Source organism: Macrosteles quadrilineatus, unplaced genomic scaffold (genome assembly GCF_028750875.1).
Source record: "Macrosteles quadrilineatus isolate MER2022 unplaced genomic scaffold, UCM_ALF_1.0 Scaffold_9__3_contigs__length_116548681, whole genome shotgun sequence".
Lineage (NCBI taxonomy): Eukaryota > Metazoa > Arthropoda > Insecta > Hemiptera > Cicadellidae > Macrosteles > Macrosteles quadrilineatus.
The window spans coordinates 114266502-114290951 of NW_026542602.1; the positions used below are offsets into that span (position 1 = coordinate 114266502).

General features: G+C 35.2%; 1 protein-coding gene across 1 annotated transcript; it reads left to right on the forward strand.

The window, feature by feature from the left end:
* Nucleotides 1-468: 468 nt before the first annotated feature.
* On the forward strand, nt 469-23874 carry LOC129004230 (mitotic spindle assembly checkpoint protein MAD1-like). Its single transcript, XM_054432718.1, has 12 exons — nt 469-832; nt 2737-2909; nt 4569-4736; nt 5085-5291; nt 7142-7272; nt 7720-7995; nt 8766-8910; nt 13532-13712; nt 20016-20190; nt 20767-20939; nt 21808-21998; nt 22713-23874. The coding sequence occupies exons 1-12, from the start codon at nt 556-558 to the stop codon at nt 22866-22868; spliced, it is 2253 nt and encodes a 750-aa protein (XP_054288693.1). The 5' UTR covers nt 469-555; the 3' UTR covers nt 22869-23874.
* Nucleotides 23875-24450: the final 576 nt, after the last annotated feature.

Sequence of the window (24450 nt, forward strand, 5' to 3'; positions counted from 1 at the left end):
TGGTTCGCGCCGGTAGGTGTGGCGTACCATTCAAACCTGCGCGGCTCGAAACGGTCCAGGGTTCTTTTGTTTCTGGTATTACTATATCAGTGCTATCCCCGAACCCGCCCCGAACCCCGCCTCGGCCGCCTCCCCGACCCTGGTTCAGTCGTTACGTTCAGTGCAGTGTTCCAGTGTTCAGACTTAACTCAAGTTCAAAGTTCAACTGCAGCGCGCGCAACGCAACTGTAGTGCAACAACTCAAAATTCAACGCAACGCGTAAAAGCATAGACTAACCAACGTATGTTTTATCTATGGTAAAAAAGCCAGTGCGGTCAGCAGCACCGCAGCACTCACTCACTCCACTCAGCATTCAGCTACTCTGTTACTCACTCAGTCAGTCTAGTCACTGTAGTCGTAGTCGGTCGTGTGTGTGTAGTGTTGTTAGACGTTGGACGTTGTTGGTGTGAAGAGTGAGGTTAGGTTAGGAAAGGACAACAGTTCTATGTCTCTCGATAAACTGAAGGATTAAAAGTACATTTATTGTAATTCGTTAAACAGTAACCCTGAGAAATATGGATCGTAGTGATGATAAAGATCCAACGTGTGTTATAAAATTACTTGATGATTTTCGATCATCTTCAGCTAACAAAAGAACATTGTTCGGGGCTAAACAAAGTTTCCCATTTGGATTTCCTCCTCCCAGCATGACAAAACGTACCAAATTAAACTTTGACGATTCTTTATCTCACAGTCAGAATGAAAGTGGGCCTTCTAAGAAACTTAAACTTGGAGACGAATCTGCAGACTCATCTATAGACTCGTCTAAAGTTAGTGAATCTTCTGTTATGGGTAAGTTAAGATGGTCCAACTTATGAGTTTTGAGTTTGGGGGTAAAGTTTCTAAACTGGGCTACCCTAATAGCAATTGAAACTATCAACTTGATCAGCCTAGTAAATTTTATTAACCATTTTTAGATTTTTTTTATTACATTAACTTATCAGCAAGTTTGGTTCCTAGGTTATGTTAGCCTTGGCCTACCTGTAACAGCCTTGGCCTGTCTTTTCGTAGGTCTAATTAATTTCCGATATTAAGGTACCCCAATTAAGAAACTGTAAACATAGGCTACCTGAGTTTGGATTTCAATGATATGAGCTTGATAACTTAACACGTTTCCCGCCCCGCGCCCCAATGCAAACAACCTTGTTGCAATGTGAGCTCAGCTATTGCCGGGGAACGTTGTAATCATTACCAGACTGTAGCTAAGAATGTGAGCTTTATTCTGATGTAGGTTGGTACTAAAATTGCCCGTAAAATCCTGTCTGGCAATGCTTTTGTCCCTTTTTTGGAGATTTTCTCTATTCGAGCCCTATTACAAAGAATCTGGTTATTGATCCAGGCAGTGCTGATACCTTTGGGTGTTTCAGTGAACTACGTCCACTATCGGGGTAACGCAGAACAATCACCACTGCTCTTTTGTGATTCGTCTTACTGAGATATTTCAATACCAATAGCGATCGCTGATTCAGTTAGCACGTCGGGGCTCCACCCGGGCCTCGCCACCATTGGCGAGCGGCTGTTTAAATGTTTTCAGCAGCGAACGTGTTAACATGTAGTTAAACACAAGCTGTCCTTTTGTAACTAACTTAAGTTAACTTAGGGCCATCAGCCTACGTCATTAAAACAAAGATACTCAAGTTAGCCTAAATAAGTTACCTTAGGCCTACTAAGTTACACTGATGAGTACAAATCTTTTTCAAAACTCATTTGGAGACCTATAAGTTAGTCAACAAATGGGAACTAGCCTATAATAATCTAAACCAGCCTGTGCAGAAACAAAGTGAGCACTGCGTTCTCTTCTGTTTGTGAATCGTGAAACATAAGATTTCCTTCGTCCAAGCTCAATTTCAAACAGTCACATCACATAGGGTTGCCACCCGTCCCGATATCGGTCCCTCGTGCCTATTATGCTCATGATAATCCGGGACGGGAGGAGGGCCCGATTTTTTCCTTTAAATGTGGTAACCCTGCATCAGATGACACAATTGTACTACAACAAAAATTTGTCCCCCTGCTTTGTGGTCTAATACTGTAATAGTTACTTTAATTACTTAGAATTAACGTAAGATAGGAAATTTTCTGGTGAGGAAATATCGTAGGCTAACAAATAGGTTAGGCCTAGAGAGTCATTTTACATAGGTAAGTAAACAAAACTTTAAACGGCCGTAGTTCCGTTAATATTTATGAGCGCAGAAAAATGTTGCACCATTATTTTCAACTAAAAATCTAATTTCTGGTGGTATATAAATCTATAAAGGTTCCCATGGTCACGTTTATCGCAATAAATACCAAAAAGTCTTACAAAATACAAATAGGGGAATTGGCCTAGCACTCAAAGGGTAATATAATGAAATGTAAATTAGGCTAAGTAATAACAATCAATTTAACCAATGGAGTTTTATAACTTAGCCTAACTTATATCAAAGTTCTGCCCAATTTCCCTTTCTAGTCTAATAGCTTTTAATATAAATGCTATTGAAGTCGAGAGGTCACACTTTTCACTCTTTTCACTCCTGTAGGGCTCAAAGCTAAAATGAAATCCATACACATTTAATAAACTGCTTAGCTTTTACAGACACTTTACAGTAAGTTAAGTTACTTAAATTTTTTCTGGTTGAACATGGCATTTACAACATGTTCCTATACATTTTACTGTTACAGGCCTAACTGATGTGATAAAATTCAAATGTTTGTAGCCTCACCATGGGAAGCTCGGCGCTTGAAAGCTGAGTTAGCTGAAGCTAGAGCTCAGATTGCCTCCTTGGAGGCAAGATTCAACAAAGTGTATGCACTTCGACGAGAAACGGAACTTGTGTTTGAACAGGAAAAAAATGAACTGCAGAGACAAATAGAGTGGGATCGAAACAAAGTAAGTTAGAGGGCACTAACTGATTTCTCTTAAACGTAATAGTTATAAACATAATGATCTTTATTCAATCTAATTGTGATTGGTTGTGATATAACATTTTTATGAGTACAGTACTTGTTACTTATATTTATACTTGGCTTAACCAGTATTTAGATTTGCTGATACAAGAAAGGTAGCCTGCCTATTGAAGTGTGTATTTTTAGGGAAATTTTAAAGCTTTGTATAAAATAATTAAATAAATGAATTTGCCAAGCTTGAATCAAAATAGCTTATATCCATAAATGAGCAAGCTGCAACATTTTAGTTATTCTCCATAAAAATATTATAAAAAAATGTTCTCCTTAACCATTAGGCCTAAGCGTGTCACATCAATGCTTTAAATATACACTTAATTATTCGTTTGTAAGCCCTACATTGGCTTAGAAAGAAATTGCAAAATTGTTATATTTTGAGGGTCAAAATGGGAATAACCATTTTTGACCCCATGAACGCAATTCCCTTAGTCTGATCATGCTGGTTCAAAAACTCATTTGAATAAACAAAGGTTTACACTAGGGAATAGTCTAAATATTGAGAGACAAAGTCTATGAAAACTCTAGTACTAAATATTTGAGATAACTTATATTAACCCTTAATTACTATCCAATGTCTGTCAGGACGTCGCAAAATCTTTGATCTGTGAGTTCCCCTCCTCCCCTTCCTGCCAAGACTGGTTCCTGCCCAGTACCTTTCAGTCAGCCACCGACCTTGGCCATGAACAGATCTTGTACGGGTGCGTGTACTGTTCCGCCCTTCATAGCTGACTATGGGGTGTCTGTTGGACGTTCGTAGCTTTTTATCATAATAGTGTCTCTTAGACGTTTGTTAGTAATGTTAAAGTATTTATTTGTCTTACATAAAAAATGGCCGGTAAACAGTGCGTACCTTCTTCAGAAGTCACGGCAGAATTACAAACAAACTGGAGTTCAAGTGTTGTGATTGCCCTTAAATATTCTGAACAATATTTTGTACAATAGATACATTCTGCATATACCTCCATTGGTTCAAATGTCATATAGGCCTACCAACAATCACTAAAAGGCTCAAAGATTACAATTCAATGAACTAAAAGCAGAACAATAAGGAAATATCAAACAAAAGTGAATAACGTCTGTCAGACGTCACTAAAGTGAGTGTGTACGTTTTTACATTTACTACGTGTGTTATGTGTTATTTGTGTGTTTTTAAAGTAAAAATTGAGGGTAAATAAAACACTTACCGGTATATTAAAAACCAAATAAGCCTACAAGCAATTTAATTCAAACCAATGAAAAAAATATTCGTACCGTACAAGATTTGGTCATTTGCAAAAACATTTCTAACCTAAAACCTACAACAACAACAAAAATATGTCAAAAAAGTGTAATGTTTTTTTTACAAAACTAGTTTTCATAGCGCATGAGTTTGAGGGTTTTTAGGTATTTTAAAATTATCATTAAAGGACTAAAGAAACAGTCGAGATAACACGTAGACTTGTGGAACAATAATAATAGGTCGAAACAAAAGTTGAAAAAATAGACGTCAGATACAAATAGTGTAACTTTTTACCACAATAGTAACTAAGGGTTTTTTAACCATTTTTTGTTATTGTATAGGGACCCTAATTAATGTTTTTTATAGATTCAAGAACTAGAACAACGTCTAAAAACTGTGCGAAAGAGAGAAGCCGAAGCTCGTGATGAGTTGGATAAATTTCGAAACTCTCAGAAACAAGATAAATATAACTTAGATGATCGCTGTGAGAAATTGCAACTAGACAACGCACAACTGAAGGATAAACTGACCGAGGTTGGTAATATAAAAAAAATTTATTTTCCTATATTGTTTAGTGTTTGATAGACTAATTATTTCTATGCTTTATAGTAACTAGGCCTATAGGAAAAAATATAATATCTAAAACGAGTGCAAAGTGAAAGTGCCTTTGCTGCACTCGAGAAACTGGCCTGCGGCTCTTGCATAAACATTTCTCTCATGTGCAGTGAAGTGCCACTTCGCAAACTTGTTACACAAATAACTATTCTCAAAAATGTTTTCCTATCATCATGTTTCATCATCGAGTTTTACTTCCTAACTCTTAGAGCGATGTTGAACAATGTTTGTTTATCCATTACTTCACTGATTTAACTGATTTAAAAGCTGGAAGCGACAAGCAGAGAGAAGTGTGAGGCTGTGGAACGACAGTTGGCCAGTGTGGAGGTCGAAGCGGCCAATGTTAAGGCAGAACTCGTGGATGCTAAGAAGATGGTCGAGGAATTGACCTGTGACTTGCGTGAGCGGCGACGAGAACTGCGGCAGTTGGAGACAAATAAAACTAAACTTCTTGTGGCTCAGCAGCGAATCAAGGTATTAGAGATATGTAGGCCTACAATACCAGAATGTTTATAATTACAGCTAACTTAAATACCCTGGTTATTTAAAAATGAGTACTTTGGTAAATATTATCTAATGAAATCTTTATATAAAATAGGCAAGTAGGATTTTTGTCGGCAGAACTCATCCATGGTTTCTCAACCAATTTTGTTAGTTTATGGCTTATTGGTAAGATCTCAATGAGTAGATGTTATATAATAAGGTCTTACATGTTGAAAAAGTCCCCTGGGATAATTTAAATGCCAGAAACATTTTAAGTTGAAATGATCAAAGAAACACGTGCTACACACATTTACTGACTTAGTTTGGATTAAATATTTACTAATTTGAATCTGGGTTTACGTACATATTATAATGGAAAAAGATTAGAAGGCCTGGGTAATTTGATATATTTGCATTAGCGTGAGTATTTCCCTTAGTTACATGAGCTTTTAGTTGAGTCTTTTAAACTCATCAAAATTTATGACTATTGTTAGTTTTAAAAGAACTCCTGTAATACCGTTACTTGACAATTGCTCGATTTCGAGCAACAGGTACGCTAGTATATACATATTATTATACATATTACCTTCATTTTTCATAAATATCAAGGTATATAATTACGATAATTCAGCCAAATGCTACACACAAGTTTTAATTTAGTATTTTCCCATTAAATAACATTGGAAGATGTGTCTTAGGCTTAGGGCACAAACGCTCAGAAAACATTAGGTGGGGTGCAACATGTCATACGTCAACAAGCGTCAACCCACGCTCACAGAACGTGGCGCAGCACATATCCTTCCCTCTCATTCCCATAAAAGTATCACAAATTGTAAATAAATTTGTTTTGAATGAAAAGGAAACCAAGAAATATGTAAATTTATTAACATAACTTTTTACGACTGTTACAGACTCAAAATAAAAATTTAGACAGTTGGAGAAACGTAATGTGACGCAATCGTTTGACGAATGTCGGTACATTTTGCTATAAATTTTCATTGACAGAATAGTAATAACCAACAATCACAAAATACCCATAGATGGAGCACGCCTATCCATTCTAACTATCATTCTAGCAGCTGAAGCATGGTCGACTATCTTAGGCAGTGATAGAAGCACTAGATGTTGATGAAAACGGTGCAACAATGTTTTCTCATTTTGACTAGACAAATCCAATAACTTTTTAGATCAATGCTAGTGTTTATACTTTTTATAAATACCCACCCTCTGGGTATTTACCTGGCCCACACCACCACTACAAATTATCTCAGCTTTGTCATAAAAAATCTGTGTTGTTTTGCTACTTTTAAGTTCAGTAAACTATACCTTTGTCAGCGACATTAAACCTCAAGTTTAGTCTACCCTATACTACTCTGTAGCTCCTTTGTTAATAGAAGAAAATATTGGAAAGGTGAAAGCAATGAAGTAGGTGATAAATTCTACAGTTGATAAATTCTGTGAAATTTGCTAAAGTTATGACATGTTGTTTAAATGATAAAAATGCTAAAACATAAAAAATAAAGTATAGGCTACAGGGTAAGTAATTTAAGTTAAAGGGAAATGTTTTGGAATGAACTATTCTCTGATTAAGCCTGGTGATCTGATGATGGTGCATTGGCATACTTAGCAAGATGGAACCTGTGTTGATGAAACCATTTTGACATTATTTATTAGTATGAATGTCTCTACTGGGGTTTATCATGGTTTTATTAACAGTGTGAAACAAACTTGTTTGTAAAAATGTTTTGTAACAATGTGCTATGAAATTCAGTGCAAGTTATTGATTTAGATCGGATTTTCTGTAAGGAGCGATAATGTGAAGTATTTTGATTGTTCCACAGGAGCTAGAGTATGAACGAGAAACTCACATGGAGGCCTACAACCTGGCACAGAATCAACAGACCAAGCTGTTACGGGTCACTGAACTGGAGAAAGAACTGGCATCACTCAAAGAGGAAAATAAGAACTTACGGTTGGTTTAGTTCACATTTACTAATATTCTCCATCAAATCATTGCACTACACTTGATTTTTATGTTTAACTTCAACTTGATTGAGTTTGTGATCCAGCAAAAGCAATTCATAGAAGCAATTCTGACTTGTTTATTGCAGTATTTCGTGAAAATTCAACCAGAGACAATATTGAAAATTGCTTCATAATCATATTGCGCTTTTTTAAGTAGCCTACCAGTCTTAATTTTCCAAACGGATTTTAACTAGGCCTATTTCAAAAGCATGCAGCTATTCTTGTTATTGATTAGTGGTGTATGGTAATAACCTGAGGAATCAGATGATTGTTATCAAGTAGATTTTCATCTAAATTGTAACGGATTAGTAGAACTTTTCCTTTATCCTATGAATGTTTATCCCATTTATGAGAAAATTTCTGATTTGACCACAAACTCTTCATTTCCTTGCAGGCAGGCCACGTCCAACACAGTGTACCTGGAAGGCTTGGTTGAGGATTTGCGTTCTCGTGTCGCGCAGACCGAGGAGCGAGAGCGTGAGTGTGTCAGTCTACGTGTGGAGCTGGGCGTGGTGACCACTCGGTTGGCAGAGTGGTCGGAGCTACATCGTGTGGTCATCGGACACTCGCCAGGCCCAGGCCAGGGTCCACTGGCTTTGCGACGCTACATAGAGACCTTGCAGCAACGAGAGCTCGCCCTTTCCCAAGAGAAAGCTACTGCAGAAAGAGAGTGAGTTAAGATTCTTTGTTGTAATATTTTACTAAGAAAAGGTGTTTAGTATCTGCTAGAACGTATCCAAATTGCAGGGTTCCCAGTGATAGTTCATAACAAGATAATTAACAATACAAATATTATAACAGAAACGGTATTGATCATAAACAAATGTTGCCATTATCCTGAAAGCAAACATGTTTGTACTGTATTGTTATTTAAATTTAACTGTAAAAAAACTTCCAAACCATATGTTTATGTTACCAGTGGCTCGAGCTAGTGGCGTTTTATCTTTATGATGCATACCATTCCTGTTCTAATATATTTGACAACAGTTACAATAATTCCTTTAAGTCAACAGCTGATCTTATGCCTTTGATTTTGTGTCAAATACTGCTTCTATAAGGATTACATTGAAACTTAAAGGGCCCGTGTTGTGGATTCCTTGAAGAATTTTTTTAACACCATATAGATGTTAGCACTCAGTGATATGGTCTATATCACCAAAACGATTGCTGCAGTTGTCTAGGAGGAGTTTGCGTATTACGAAATGCATAAAAGTCTACGTATAAGAGCTTCGCTCGCTCCGCTCAATTACTGGAAAGAGGAGTGGTTAGTTTATGAATATTGCAGGTTATTTTGGTAGTTTAGTAATTTATTATTTCTCAGATACTATTGTAGATTGTGATGAAATTATTAGCATTTATCTTCTTCATGGATCTCAGGATGCTTATTAAGAAATCTGTTAATGAAAGCTGTTATAAAGATTGTTTATTTTTAATTTTCAGATCAAAAAACATTAAGGAAGCACACAATGAAAAACTAAAAGAACTGCAAGAAGCTAACACTCAACTTTCGACATTAAAGAAGAACTTGGAATTGCAATCAACAAAAGTTAGGAGGCTGCGGAAACAAATAACTCTGATAACTTGGGTGAGTCCCTGTCCCTTGTGCTTTACTATCCTTTATTCAGGAATTAAAAAATTAGAATGACTTATTGAATCTAATCTTGTGTTTTCAGGCAGTCTTACTCTTAATGTTATATGCTACTCTTTAAAGAAATGTTTGCTACATTTAGTCATGTTCAAAGAAAGGCTCTAGGCCAGGATTTTGAATTGTAGAATGAGGGGATAGTCAGCTAGTTTATCCCAAAAGTAGAGATGGGCCGATATTGAAAATTGTCGATACCGATACCACCATAGTACTCTCGATACCTATCGATACCGATACTTCCTATACCTATCCTTTTTGCACAGTTTCTTCCACTAATAATATTATAAACTGTTATACCATAAAAAATATGTATGTGTATCAAACTTATATTTTGGTGTTAAAGGTTTATTATTAATTGCAAAAAACAATTGCAAAAATATGGAACTAAGTGTTTATTTTAAAATAGGCCTACTGTAAATGTTTGTATTTGACTAAAGCATGAGATCTAATAAAGTTTCCTCTAATTTATAAATAGGATAGTATAAGTATTTATCTGTCATTTGTCAGTTTTTATATTTATTTGAAATTGCATCAATTGTCTTAGTTAACATCCTACTAGTATTATAAATGATAAAGTTAAGCTATAAATAAAAAAACAATTATACATCTTGGCCTACAAATACCCTGTAAGTTTTTTCCCTAAGAGAGTAAAAACGAACTTCCTATATAATGCCAGTTTCTCGCTAGTTGTATGAAAAACAGTTATAGATCTTCAAAATTTGTTTAACTATGAAAAAGTCACCAAGTCTAGCTGAAAAAAACATTCATAAATGAGGATATTTTTGAAATACAAAATAACTAGGTGGCGTTCGCAGAGGCATCCACAAAATTGAGCGGAGTCATCAAGGGTTCATATTTTATTGTTTTTGTGTCGTTTTTAATGCATGCGTTGCGGGTCTAAAGTAGCATTTTTACTCTTTAGGGAGTAAAAATTGTTTTTAGCCTCTATGAAGTAGAGTAAAAATCAGCTGTTGTCAACTCAGTTGTAAATTTCTATTGTAAACGATTGCATGTATCGAAAATATGTATCGATTCGTGCTTCGTAATCATTTTAACATACAGTCTTCAGTCTCTTCCCATAGCATTTTAGCATTGCAGATACATTAATCCATTCCCACACTCAACACTTCTCACCTTTACTACTTCCTTCACTACCCCCTACGTCGTGGACCTGTTTCCTTCCCTTCTCATAGCATTTAAGTATTAGATACATTTTTCTAACTGCCCAAACGGTTCTCCCACTCTGCACTGCCAGCCTTTACTACTTCCTTCACCACTTCCTACGTCGTCGTGGGGCCTGTTTCATTCCCTGCTCATAGCATTTTAGGATTGAAGATACATTAATCTAACTGCCACAGACGGTTCTCACACCATGCCACGTAGTGTGTTTTCTGTGACTATGCTCATACTTTACTACTTCCTAAGCCACTTCCTACATCGTGGACCTGTTTTCATCACTTTCCATAGCATTTTAGTATTTTAGATACGTAAATCTAATTGCCACAAACATTTCCTACACTACGCACTGCTAGCCTTTACTACTTCATTCACCATTTTCTATGTCGTGGGCATGCTTCCATCCCTTCTCATAGCATTTCAGCATTGCAGATACATTAATCTAACTGCTACAAACGGTTTCCAGTTCCCACACTCCACACTGCTCACCTTACCACTTCCTTAACCTCTTCTTACGTCGCGGACCTGTTTCCCTCTCTTCCCATAGAATTTTAAGATTGTAGATACCTTAATCTAATTGTCATAAACAGTTCCCACACTCCGGACAGCTCGTGTTGACTACTTCCTTCACAACTTCCTACGTCTCGGACCTGTTTCCCTCCCTTCCCATAGCATTTTAGGATTGCAGATCCCTTTATCTAATCGTCATAAACAGTTCCCACACTCCGGACTGTTTGCATTAACTACTTCCTTCACCAATTCCTACGTCAATGACCTGTTTCCCTCCCTTCCCATAGCATTTTAGGATTGCAGATACCTTAATCTAATCGTCATATAATGTTCACACACTCCAGACTGCTCACCTTTACTACTCACGGACCTGTTTACCTCCTTTCCCTTGGCATTATTGGATTGCAAATACCTTAAACTATTGGTCATAAACAGATCCCACACTCAGAACAACTTGCCTTTTATAATACTTGGCTATTTTATAATATGCCTTTTCAATTAATAACTCGTGTAATTTTTCTAGGAGTATGTTTTTTGGATTGTTGGTAATTCTTTTTGTTAGTTTATTAAAAAAATTTATAGCCATGTATTTTGGTGTACGTTCAAAAAGAGTTAGTCTATGTATTGGGAATTGATATAAATGTTTCTGACGTGTGGAATAATTATGTGTAAAATTTAAACTCTTCGAAATTATCTATATTGTTCATTAATAGCTCAATCATTTCAAAAATGTACATACTTGTGATGGTTAAAATCCCTAATCTTTTAAAATGAGCTAGAGAGATAATTAAAGATCTACATTAGATTTAGAATTGAGATTTATTTAGGACAGTAGGTGTGTTTTTACCAGATTTGTAGTGAAGACATAAGATATTTAAGAAACATAGGGGATGTGAGGTCTTAAAAAGTATCTTAATTAAAATATCATTTAAGCTTTTTTTTGCCAATGGTTTTCCTAGTTATCTTCTTGCAGTAAAAACATTTGTCAACTTACATAGGTATTGTTGTTGGATTCAAAATTTTGTTTATACTGGGAGAATCAGTAGTGTAAATTTCAGGAGGGGAGTAAAATTGATTGTATCCATAAAAATACCCCTGCCACAGCAAACCTGCCGACTAAGCGAATTTCCATTTGTTTGAATTAATTTTCAATTAAAATAACATAAGGTTTAACTAGTACCTAGGTTTGCTGCCACAAAGAACCTAATTAAGTGTATTTTTAGTGTAGTATTAATAGCTTAGTATAAAATAAATAAATTTGCCATGTTTGATCATGATATATCCATAAACAAGCAAACTACAACATTTTACAATATTCTCCATAAGAATAACATGAGAATTTAAAATTAAAAATTTTTTTTAATTTTCTCCGTTACCAATAACCATAAAAAACAGTTTGATATACAAAATTATTTGGTTTTTAAGCTCTTTAAAAAGGTCTAGAGAGAACTTGGGAAATTTTGTGTTTTGAGGGTCAAAAGTGAGACAAACTTTTTTTACCCCATAAAACCCCCCGTAAAACCCTGTTCCCATGGTCCAATCATGCTCGTTCGCAAACTCATTCTAGTTTTTCCTGCCTTACACCTTTAAACCAAATTTAATCAAAATTACTCACGTTATCGCGTTCACTGACGTATATATTAATATACATATATACAAATTTGAACAAACTGTGTTTTTGGCCTCTGGGGACATTAATATGAAAAAGTAAATCGGTCCCAGGCCTGGGGCTTACCGTGCCACCTACGGTAATAGCGACTTCCCTATAGGGAAATTCGCTAAACAGGTCAGGCCTACCTCTAGAATCAGCCACACTCACATACATTTCTTCACCAGAGTGCTCAGAAGGGCCGATCAAATCCATAGGTTGATACAAAATCTAGTCCCTGGTTTTAACTAATTAATTACTTTGATTTGATGAAGGTTCAGAACTCTAGAAGTTCTCGAAATATCATGCGCTCAGGTGGAGCTACATCATCTTCACCCTTGTAAAAGTGTTTTGAGAATTTTGGATGAAGTCGGATAATAACGTATAGGTTTATGAAATTTAAAAACTAAAATTAGTGGTAGCACGAGTATAGGTAAGTTAAACAAAAATGTTTGTAATTCTTGAAAAACAGAGTTCAAATTAGGGATGTGTCGAATCCGAATCTCAAATCCACCGAATCTTGAGACAAGATTCGGATTCGATTAACGAGATTTGGGAATCGAAACTCGGGTCCGCTGGCAGAATACATCGACTCGTCGCCAGTCCTATAATAACGTGTAGGTAGGAGCATTGTCGATTGTTACGGATAGCTGGAACAAAGTAAAACTGTGCCTCAAAACTCAAGGCAATGGCTTGAATTACGCCCTAGTGGAATATTAATAATTTTACATTTTAAATAGGGATAGGCCGATAACAGAATTTCTCGATTCGATACCAGTTCTGAAATGAAATATTACTCACTGATTCCAGGAAAAACTTATATTTTAAAGGAAGTTGCCATGGTCAATGTTTTGTTCTGAATCATACAACTGGCCTAGTTCATGCCCGCCCAAAATTATCGTACACTTAGTTATTTATCGTATAGGTGTAGGCTATGGTGGATGTAAATGGGTTATTAATGACACAATCTCATAAACTCTCAGATCAAGATCAATGCTTTGCGTACTGAGATGAAATTAATGGCACTATGAGAATTTTACAAAGCACTAATTAAACCTAAGGACTTTGCTATGCTAATGATTATGATAGGGAGCGAGATGGTGCAATGCTGATGCGCAGAGCTGTGGTCCCAAGGTGCCAGCTTCAAATCCTGCCATTTACCTGAGGCTTTAGCTGTGTGATAATGCCATGACATTCTGGGATCTAGCGTTCTAGTTTGTGTTGTAGGAGAGAGATGACCTGCGTAACCTGGTGGACTCGTGCCAGAAGGAGGTGACGATGACGTCTGCCTCACTGGAGTCTCTGCCTAACGCCAGACTGGAGGCTCTCGAGAGACTTGTCAGTGGCTACCAACAGCGCATGGAGCAGCTGGAGGCAGACCCTAGTCTGGCAGTGGTCGACCCTGAGGGTAACTATACCTACACTCTACTCTTCAATACAGGCCGGTTATGGACTGGATTAGTAATAGCTAAATAGTTGGTTTGCTAATACTGCAATGTCCCGATTCAGTTTTAGCTGTTGGTCCATAATTCCCACAGCAAACCAGCAGGCTAAGTGAATTTACGTTTGCCTGATTAGATGTGCACTCCAAAATATCCTTGAAGTTGTCATATTTATTTCTAATTTAAATAGCACTAGAATAACATGGAAAATTTACAGCTTTTTGAACTTGTCTGCCCAACCATTTAGCGTTTAACAATGTGTCATATTTACTAAATATTTACAATACTAAATTATTTGTTTTTTAAGGCCTTCAAAATGGTTTTTGGAATAAAATTGCACAGTTGTATATTTTTAGGGTTGAAAATGGCAAACTCCCATTTTTACCCTATAATACTTCCCATAAAACCCGTTCCATAGGACAATCATGCTTGTTTATAAACTCGTTCAAATAAACGTAATTAACTTGTTTTTGACAAATTTGATCAAAATCATATAATTTTAACTTGAGTTATCTTGCTAAAGGACATACACTTATAGTTACATAAGAAATTTGAACAGATAGTGTTTTTAACCTCTGGGGACCTCAAAACGAAAAAGTAAATTAGTCCTGGGGCTAGGTAGGTATGAGATGTTCCAAAACTATCCTCATTGTTTACTTTTGAATCTTACTAATATTATAAATCTGAAAGTTTGTGAGTTTGTGTGTATGTTTGTGTGTATGTTTGTGTGTATGTTTGTGTGTGTGTTTGTTGCTCAATCACGCATAAACTACTGGACGGATTGGGCTGAAATTTGGCATGATGATAGCTCACATTCCCGATTAACATTAAAGCATATTCTTATCTCAAAAACCCTTTCGGGCTCCGCCCCAGTGGCTCTGTAGTTCCCCATGTTAATCTTATGATTTTTTATATTTAAAAGGAATTAATGAATCTTAACAGCTGTTTCAATTAAACAAGTTGGTTCTGTTCTATGATGTTCAATAGCATAAAAGTTACAAGGATTACCAACAGGGTGCAGCACTATTATTTTTTTATTTTTATTTATGACAACAGCTAATTTCCAACCAAAAGGTGAGTGAGCGTACCGAACGAACTTCAACCTGGAGGCGAGTTAGCGTAGCGAACGAGCTAACGAGCTAACCTGAAGGCAAGTGAGCGCAGCGAACGAGCTCCAAGCTAAAGGTGAAAGAGCGTAGCGAACGAACTTCAACCAGGACGTGAATGAGCCATGCGAATCCTTATGAAGTTAAACGGGGCGAAGCCCGCGGGTACAGCTAGTTTGTATATAAGTTGAATATTAATAAACCATGTGTTATGTATCCAAATACCTAGGCTTACTATTAGCTAAATTAGTACCTCTAAATTATCACAGGTGTTTACATACAGTAGAAGGGCAAAAGGTTCCACCTATTGTAAATTTCCATAATTCACATTCTCATCAAACACTCTGTCATTTATTTAATAAGCTAAATTTATAATCACCGGAAGTTATTTATACAGTTTGAATTATTTTACAAAATTATTCTTCTCTTTCACTTTCAAAAATGTTATTAAAATACTCTTCATATAATACCAACCAATCATAAAAGTAACAGTGAATAGTGACATCAAGAAACCAGTGAACTAATTGTTGAAACAGATGTATGAAATTTATCATCAAGATTTTTCAATTGAGAATATGTAATGAAGAAGCAAGACAGGAAGATGATTTAAAAATTTTAATTGGTGATTTAACTTTACAGTATTTAAAATATCAAGATTTTTCTAAATTATTTAATACATATCATTTCTACCTCAAGAAATATATTTGTGGAGAAGACTACTATAAACTTTTGGGTGAGATCAAACTGAACTTGTACTTTGCAAAATACTCACATTCCAAAATTTCTATTAACTTTTGCCGTTTTGAACTTTAACCTAAATTATCATTTTACTAAATTCAAAATTTGAACTTTCTTCTATTCAAAAGTGTAAATTGAACTGTACATAACTTGTGATGAACATTAGGCTTATGCCTATCCAACATCACATAAGCCTACTTTAAGCAGGCACATTCCTAGAACCCTGAGATTAAGAGTTTCATCTAAAAATATAACCCTACTTATTTGTACAATTTGACTAATAAAAGGTTTATATGTATTCATCATTGTAATCCTTGGACATTTATTTATTATTTATTTACCAAATAAAGATTAAAGAACTTTACATTGGCGCCTGCAACGTGTGGCAAAAAAGTAGCTTATGTGATATTATCCAATACAAAATAACTTCCAAACCTATCTCGATGTAATAGGCCTATGACAACCTAAATTCTAAGCATAAGAATAACTAACCTTGTGTGCATATCCATAACCATATATCATTCACAACACCTCATCCATATATTGAACTATTATTATTGATCACTATTATACGATATTATGGAAGATAAAGCATATAATTTAAGAAATAGGTCTACTACAACCAACAATGATACTAACAACCAAGATGCCGTAAGCAACGCCGTACATTCTAGTCAAGCAACTCTAACCAACGAAACACATTCAAATACACTAGTAACTAGAGACACTACAAATAATGTTGAAACAAGTAACAATTATCATCATATTTTATTTGGAGAAATCCCAGAATCAATTATTTTTCATGGACGGGAAAGCGATAGAAATCCATTAGAAACAGACGTTATTGAGGTTAACGACAGTGTAGGTTCTAATCCTAAGATCAAGATGGCGGATCTGGATCTTCAGACAGAAAAAGGTAGTATGACGTCACGTGACAAAATGCGTACTACTCCAAGCGACCAGAACGACGAAACAGCTGATCTGCAGTTGAATGAATCAAACAAAACTGGCTCACTGACCAATCCAATGAATGAGTCACACCAGCCGATCGGCAACACTAATGATTCAAACATCCTAACACAAATTACATATTTGTTTCGTGAACTGAAACAAGACATAAATCTAGTAAACCAAAATATGAACACAATCAAACAAAACAGTGATATACGCTTAAATGATCTAAAAAATGAACTCAACCAAAATATTAGTTTGATGCGAGATGACCTTCAAAAGGATATTAAATCCATAGAAAATAACGTAAATGCTATTTCTCACGAAATAACTAATCTCAAATCAGATGTTCAAACCGTAAAGTCTGAAATTGAAGCTATCCACAATACCTTATCTGAACACTCACTCAAAATAAATACTATTGAAATGAATGTTGACAAAAAGATTGAAATTAAATCTCAAGAAATCCGTAATGAATTAAATACTAAAATTGAGACTAATCAGATCACTATTGATCAAAATATTGCTACTTTGAGCAATAACCTAACCCGAAATTTTGATTCTAAATTGCAACAACAGATAAATATATGCCAAAATAACCTAAAACAACAAAATGACGATTTAGTTACTAAAATCGAAGGACAGAACGAGAACTTGGTCAAACTAAATTCAATAACAGACAACCATAGTTATCGAATTAATAACATGGAACAACAGATTTCCAAATCAACTAGTACAATAACGCCTCTTTCTTTATGTTACTTGTCCGGGAACTAACAGAAATTATCTAGACATTAACCCACCTAAATTTCATGGAAAGACACAAAATCCAAAAGAATTTTTGAGTAAACTTAAACGTTTTTACAAACGGAATGTTGACAATCAGAAATCAAACGATGAGTCTGAACATTTATTGGATGTCATTGAACAATGTCTTGACCACCACGTATCTAAATGGTTTGAGTTGGTCAAATATCAAATAAAAAATTGGACCGATTTCGAGGCAATGTTTTTGAACAAGTATTGGAGTCACGAGGTTCAACGTGGTATCAAGCAAAGAATTGATGTTGAAAAGTATCGACAGGATGGCAGACTATCAAGAGCCGAATATTTTATAGAAAAGGTCTTGACACTAAGATCGATAACACCTCCTTTGACCGATGAAGAAATCGTTATAATCCTGTCCGACCATTTTTCGGAATTAGTACAAGATGCCAGACGAGTCCAGAATATCACCACGGTACACGAGTTTGAAGTCAAAGTCATCTTTATTGTCACAAAACGTTTTTTTTATGCTCTGGCACAGCCAGACAAAACAGGTGACATTGTCAAACTACACTAAAATAAACTAGCTTATATTGGTAAAAATAAATACATAGTAGGTAACAAAACAAACAATTCACATTGATTTATCTTCAAGAAACTGACCAATACTATAATAATTCTTTTCCAATAAAAATTCAAAAATTTTTTCTTTAAAAGATACTAATCCTATTATAGATTTGTAGTACCCAGGCAAATTGTTAAAAAATCTTTTACCCTTAATAAGAAGGTGTCCTTTCCACAAGATTTGAGCTGCTATTACAACGAGAAGACCTCAAAGACGCTCACCAACGGACCATGACTTCAAAGTCCAGCCGCTATGAACCATCACACCCACGTACTCACAATTACAGTAACCAACAGGGTAATCGTAACCACTACCAGCCGAACAGACAGCCAAACAGTCCACCTCGCCCGAACCAGCAGTACAACCATGGCTCTTACAACCAGTCTTCGAGGGGATACAGTCAACCACAGAACTACAGCAGTGGACAACAGAACATCTACAGGAAAGATTATAATTCCAGAGGAAGAGGAAACTACAACTCCCAGAGACCAAACTACAACACCAACCCACCACACCGTGAAGAACGTCAGTACCCGTCTCAAGAACAGTCCCAAGTATGTTCTGCAATTATAGACAAAAGCAACCCTACTACCGGAACTACCAATTATATAAATCCAAATCATCAGGCTTTAAACTAGGAAGCACTGATGAACCAAAGGCCCAGTATCAACTTTTCTTTGTTTCACCTTGTTCATTACAGTACTATGTTTTCTCTTATTCAGAAGATACAACTTGTTGATTTGAGGTATTTCCTATTCCAATATTAATGTTTTCTATGATAATTTTGTTCACATTATTCGAAATCTAGTATTGGATACTCAAATACCAGATTTCTGAGGGGATATTTGAGATGTTCCAAAATTATCCTCATTGTTTACTTTTGAATTTGTATATAAGTTGAATGTTAATAAACCATGTGTTATGTATCCAAATACCTAGGCCTACTATTAGCTAAATTAATACCTCTAAATTATCACATGTGTTTACATACAGTAGAAGGGCAAAAGGTTCCACCTATTGTAAATTTCCATAATTCACATTCTCATCAAACACTCTGTCATTTATTTAATAAGCTAAATTTATAATCACCGGAAGTTATTTATACAGTTTGAATTATTTTACAAAATTATTCTTCTCTTTCACTTTCAAAAATGTTATTAAAATACTCTTCATATAATACCAACCAATCATAAAAGTAACAGTGAATAGTGACATCAAGAAACCAGTGAACTAATTGTTGAAACAGATGTATGAAATTTATCATCAAGATTTTTCAATTGAGAATATGTAATGAAGAAGCAAGACAGGAAGATGATTTAAAAATTTTAATTGGTGATTTAACTTTACAGTATTTAAAATATCAAGATTTTTCTAAATTATTTAATACATATCATTTCTACCTCAAGAAATATATTTGTGGAGAAGACTACTATAAACTTTTGGGTGAGATCAAACTGAACTTGTACTTTGCTAAATACTCACATTCCAAAATTTCTATTAACTTTTGCCGTTTTGAACTTTAACCTAAATTATCATTTTACTAAATTCAAAATTTGAACTTTCTTCTATTCAAAAGTGTAAATTGAACTGTACATAACTTGTGATGAACATTAGGCTTATGCCTATCCAACATCACATAAGCCTACTTTAAGCAGGCACATTCCTAGAACCCTGAGATTAAGAGTTTCATCTAAAAATATAACCCTACTTATTTGTACAATTTGACTAATAAAAGGTTTATATGTATTCATCATTGTAATCCTTGGACATTTATTTATTATTTATTTACCAAATAAAGATTAAAGAACTTTACAGGTATACATACCAAACTCGAACTATGCTGCTATTTAAGAATTTTGTCTGACTCCTCGTGGGCTGTCTTAAGGGATATAAAAGTGATAATAACTTTAAATAGTAGACAAACATTTATGGTTATTATTGTTATATCAAGTCTCGTAACTTTATCTATATTGGTAAAAAATAAATTACACTGTTCGGGGACTTTTCAACCACACTATAGATGATAGATTTACATGTTTAAAACAAGTTTATTTCATCAGTTTTATATTTTTTGTCTTCTTCAGGGATCAGTAACAAAGCAGCTGCCGAGCGTCTAGACAAGTTGGTTGCGGAGAATGCGACTTTGACCAAGGAAAAAGACGCACTCATGAAGGAAATTGAAGAGCTGAAGATCCAAATGGAGTATCGTTCACTCAAGGGAGACTTTGATATGCGAGACTGCAAGATACTGCACTTTAAGTAAGTGTTATTGTAGCATTACATTATTTACCTGTAATAACCACTGATTTACCAGATTATTGAATGCAATCAGATGGTTAGCTTAGCACTATATGTGTTGTGTAATTTATTTTATAACCAAGCATTCAAATTCACTCAATGCCTTTGCACTCTGCAGAACAATATTCATATTTATTTTCTTAAATTATGTTGCTTGGGTACTTAAATAAAACCCGACACTTTTATGGCGGAAAAAACATTGGCAAAAATAAGTTTAACTATGTTTCCTTATCATATAATTTGATAAAAGTAGATTTTTATCAAATTACGTCCTCTGACAGTTTTCATAATACAAGTAATCAGTTATGGAATGCAGTGGGTTTTGACTTGAATACTTGATAACAACCATTGAGAAGATGACTGGTAATGGTTCATTGATGTGGGTGGGAGGTAATTTTTCCTTGTTTTTAGGATAAGTTGCTGGCTTTTTAGAATTACGGTTGTTGGTATTTTGTTTTACAATGTAGCTTATTCGATTGTGCGTAATATTTTTAATTTTTTTTATGTTAATAACCTAACTCTCTGTGTCACCAACAGAATGAACCCAGTGGCGGAGGCAGAGCAGAAGCAGATGTCAGAGCTGGAGATTGCTCACGCGGAGCTGGCTAGGTTGAAAGAGAGACTACGACTGATGGAGGAGGGACAGACTCACGACCTCACCTCCGTGGTCAATGATAGAATGGCCTCTACAAGCACCAAGGAGATGGAGGGTGAGTGAACAAGTAAAATACAACCAACGACATTGACTTTGTCCCAAATAACTAAATAAAGTACTCTAATACTCTTTTCTGTCTGCATTCTTCGCCTCTTTTCAAAACAAGTCCGACCCATCTGATTCTTCGTCACTTAATTTTTCCAATCATAAAGGACCTTAAAGGAGTTAAAGGACCCTGAAAGTACTAAAATTTAATTAAAATAATCTGAGCTGTTTTTGTAAAATCTAATGATTTGTTTGTTAGTTTTAATATCACCCATCACTAGGAAAGCCATGTTTATGGGTTCAGGGGTACCTACTCAAAACAAATATTTTGATAAAAACAATTTTTTTCTCTGTGTATACTACGTGTAAGGGGAGAAAGTAAAAGGGAATTTACTATGTGGCTATTCCAGAAACTTCCCAACTGTAGGCACTCAATCATTGCCAGCCTCCAATTGGTTTGGTACTCTTGACTTTTTTTTTTTTTTTTTGCACGTATCTACGAATGAGATAATTTCAAACACTTCTAAGGGAAAGCGGTCCAAACCCATTAAAGTTTTGTGGATGTGCCGGGGATTGAACCCGTCCCTCCCGCACCGAAGTCCGAGATGCTAACCACTAGGCTAGCAACACAGTTCCAACTCACTGTTTCCCTTTTCATATTATTTTTTAGTGTTGGTGCTCTTGACGGTTATGTATCTGATAGTTCTATTAGCACATCTAAAAAAAATGTTGTTAAACCCAATGTAGTAATATAAAAACCTTATTGTCAGTAAGCCTGCTGTTCAACCTATCAGCCACAACATTCTTCATTGGATAAAGCGATCTTTTCTAAATAATGTAATAACAGAATTTTTAACTAATATAGAAATCATTTTTAGAACTGAAAGAGAAGATTAAGTCTTTTGAAAGGCAGAACCAGAGGCTACGAGAAGTGTTCAAGACAACCAGCCATGAGTTCCGTGAGGCGGTGTACCAGCTATTTGGCTACAAAGTAGATGGACTGGCCAACAAGATCTATCGGCTGAGCAATCTGTACGCAGAGGCCCCTGATGACCATCTACTCTTCAAGGTTTGTACTAACTGAAAAATCATTTTTTGCGTTTTGTTGGCTTAAATTCTTTTATGTTCAATATGGGAGATTTAAAATTGTTGTGTATAAAATAAATCGAGAAAACTAATTTTGTCTGTTTGTAACTGTTTTTACAGTACATTTAAAATAACCTCATTATTCTCTTACTGTATTACTACCCTGTTGCGAAGCACGTGCAGAACAAACATATTTAATGTTTTGAAAAGAGATTTGTGTGTAAAGATAGATTTCCACCAATTTATTGCCTCTAGGACTGTTATGTATGCAAGAGAATAGTTGACATCCTTTTCTGAAAAATAGTTCAGATTAGTGTGTCTTTTTGACCTTTTAACTCAGACATTCCATTCTCACGTCAAAGTTGAACATAGGTAACATAGTAAGCTATTGACCGAGTTTGTCAGTAAATGCGTGTAAATGACGTATTTCTGTTGAGTGTACTTTTAAGCCAAAACTTTTTAAGCTAAAGGGAAAGGACCCACCTATTATAAGCTGTAGCGTCTTTTATGATGTTTGCACTATCCTAGTCAGTAATAACATCTAATGGAGGAAATTTTAGACTTTAGCACACTCTACAAGTGGCTCATTCTAGTATGTTCTTGAATAAGTATTTGTATATACCTGGTCCGTAAAAAGGGATCTTCTTCAGTGATATTGTAGAATGGTTACCCTATGTAATATGAAATTTTTGTCCAGATGTCCAGTGGAGGCATGGAGCTACTAGAGACTCCATTCTCCAGCAGTTGCGGAGAGATGATCGACCTCCATCTCCACCATCATCACTCCATTCCTATGTTCCTCTCAGCTCTAACCATGGACTTGTTCCAACGACAGACCATGACAGTCCACTAGACCATGGCACTACAGCCTATGAACATATTGTAAATGTGTTATTGTGATTTGGTTTTGATAGTTTGTTACCTCTAAATACTCAAAACAACCTTCTAGAAGAGGTTTAGGATGTAACATAGCACCCAAGTTTTGATGGTATTTGTTAGGAGCAGCAGGTTCACCTAAATGGGAAAGCGTCTACTCTGAAGAAACATACAAGTTCACCATAAACAAAAGTTTGTTGATTCTTGTGTTGGAATGGTTTCCTATTTAAGCCGGCTATCGTAACAAACATCCTGAAAACCTTCAAGGAAACTTGTTCAGGAGTGTATCGTATTCTAGGTTTTTAATGAATTTTGTACCTAAAACTATGAGTTTATGTCTGTAAATTGTATACCATGTGTAAACTCTAATATTCCAGCAACAGTATTAACGTGATGAACTTGTACAAATTTTGGTGTAATCTATTGATCGATGCTGGAAAATGGTGTGTAAATGTTCTGGTATTATATTTACCAGATTTTATATAATGTAAAGCAAATTGACTGATACTAAGTAAGACATAGTAGTTCCCTCCTGACTTTGACCATGTATATTGTCAATATAAAATCTAATCAATTTATTATACTAAGCTGGATTGATACCTAGCTGAACAATTCGAAACATGTTGGATGTATTATTGTCCGTACACACTTCCCAGGAATTTCCAAGAAAGGGATTTTTGCTACATAAGTCATACTACATGTTCAACCCATTAACTGCAGTATTATGGTTCAAAATAATTTCTGAAATTGTATGAAAGGCATTTAAATCATTCGAGAATGTAAAGTGGCCGTAGCTTTTTTGTTATAAGAAAGATTTTCAAATAAATATATATTTTAATTAACAAAAAAATAAATTTTTTCTTTCGTAACTTTTTAGTTAATTGTAAATATTTTATCTGAAATGAGTTGTGATTATAAATGAATATTTTGATCATTTTCTATTTTTATAAGTGAATCATGAATAAATAATTGTTTTTATTGTACTCTATAACTTATTATATCCCTGCTTGAACATTAATAAATAAATAACAAAGCTTGACTACCTAAAATATAGATTAAGGTAAACATTGCACACTAGTTTAAAGGAAAGAAAGCTAAGATACGAGGGTCGTTTTATAAATAAGAGCAGTTTTTGCGTATAACTTCTTAATTCATGTGTAAGTTGCAACTAGGCAGCTTGTCACTTACTGGTATCATTGGTGAACAGAATTACATCATTTGCAGCTCTGTAGCTGATGTGTACATTTTGCTGTGTGTTTAATCATGTAACTATTGAATCTTCTGTTACATTCAAGATAAGGTCAGTGATAATTTTTCGAAAACAAGAAACATAACCGATGCTGACATTCATCGCCAGATGACTGAAGGTTATGTCCCTAAGCAATCACTGAGGGTTAATTGTGAAAATGGGTTTTAGAGTGTAAAAATAGCCAAGAACCCCATTTTTTCTTTTTGGTCTTCTGTGAGAAGTCTCTGTACCCACCAAAAACACAGTTCCTTCCAAAACAGACATTTTCACAGGCATTTTTTAACTCCCTGACCCATTTCTGCACTTTACT

What these genes read in the sequence shown, in the direction of transcription:
- LOC129004230 (XM_054432718.1), top strand. Translation starts at nt 556, where the DNA reads ATGGATCGTAGTGATGATAAAGATCCAACGTGTGTTATAAAATTACTT. An exon ending in TAGAGTGGGATCGAAACAAA is followed by an intron (nt 2,910 to 4,568) that starts GTAAGTTAGAGG and finishes TGTTTTTTATAG; the next exon opens with ATTCAAGAACTAGAACAACG. An exon ending in TGGCTCAGCAGCGAATCAAG is followed by an intron (nt 5,292 to 7,141) that starts GTATTAGAGATA and finishes ATTGTTCCACAG; the next exon opens with GAGCTAGAGTATGAACGAGA.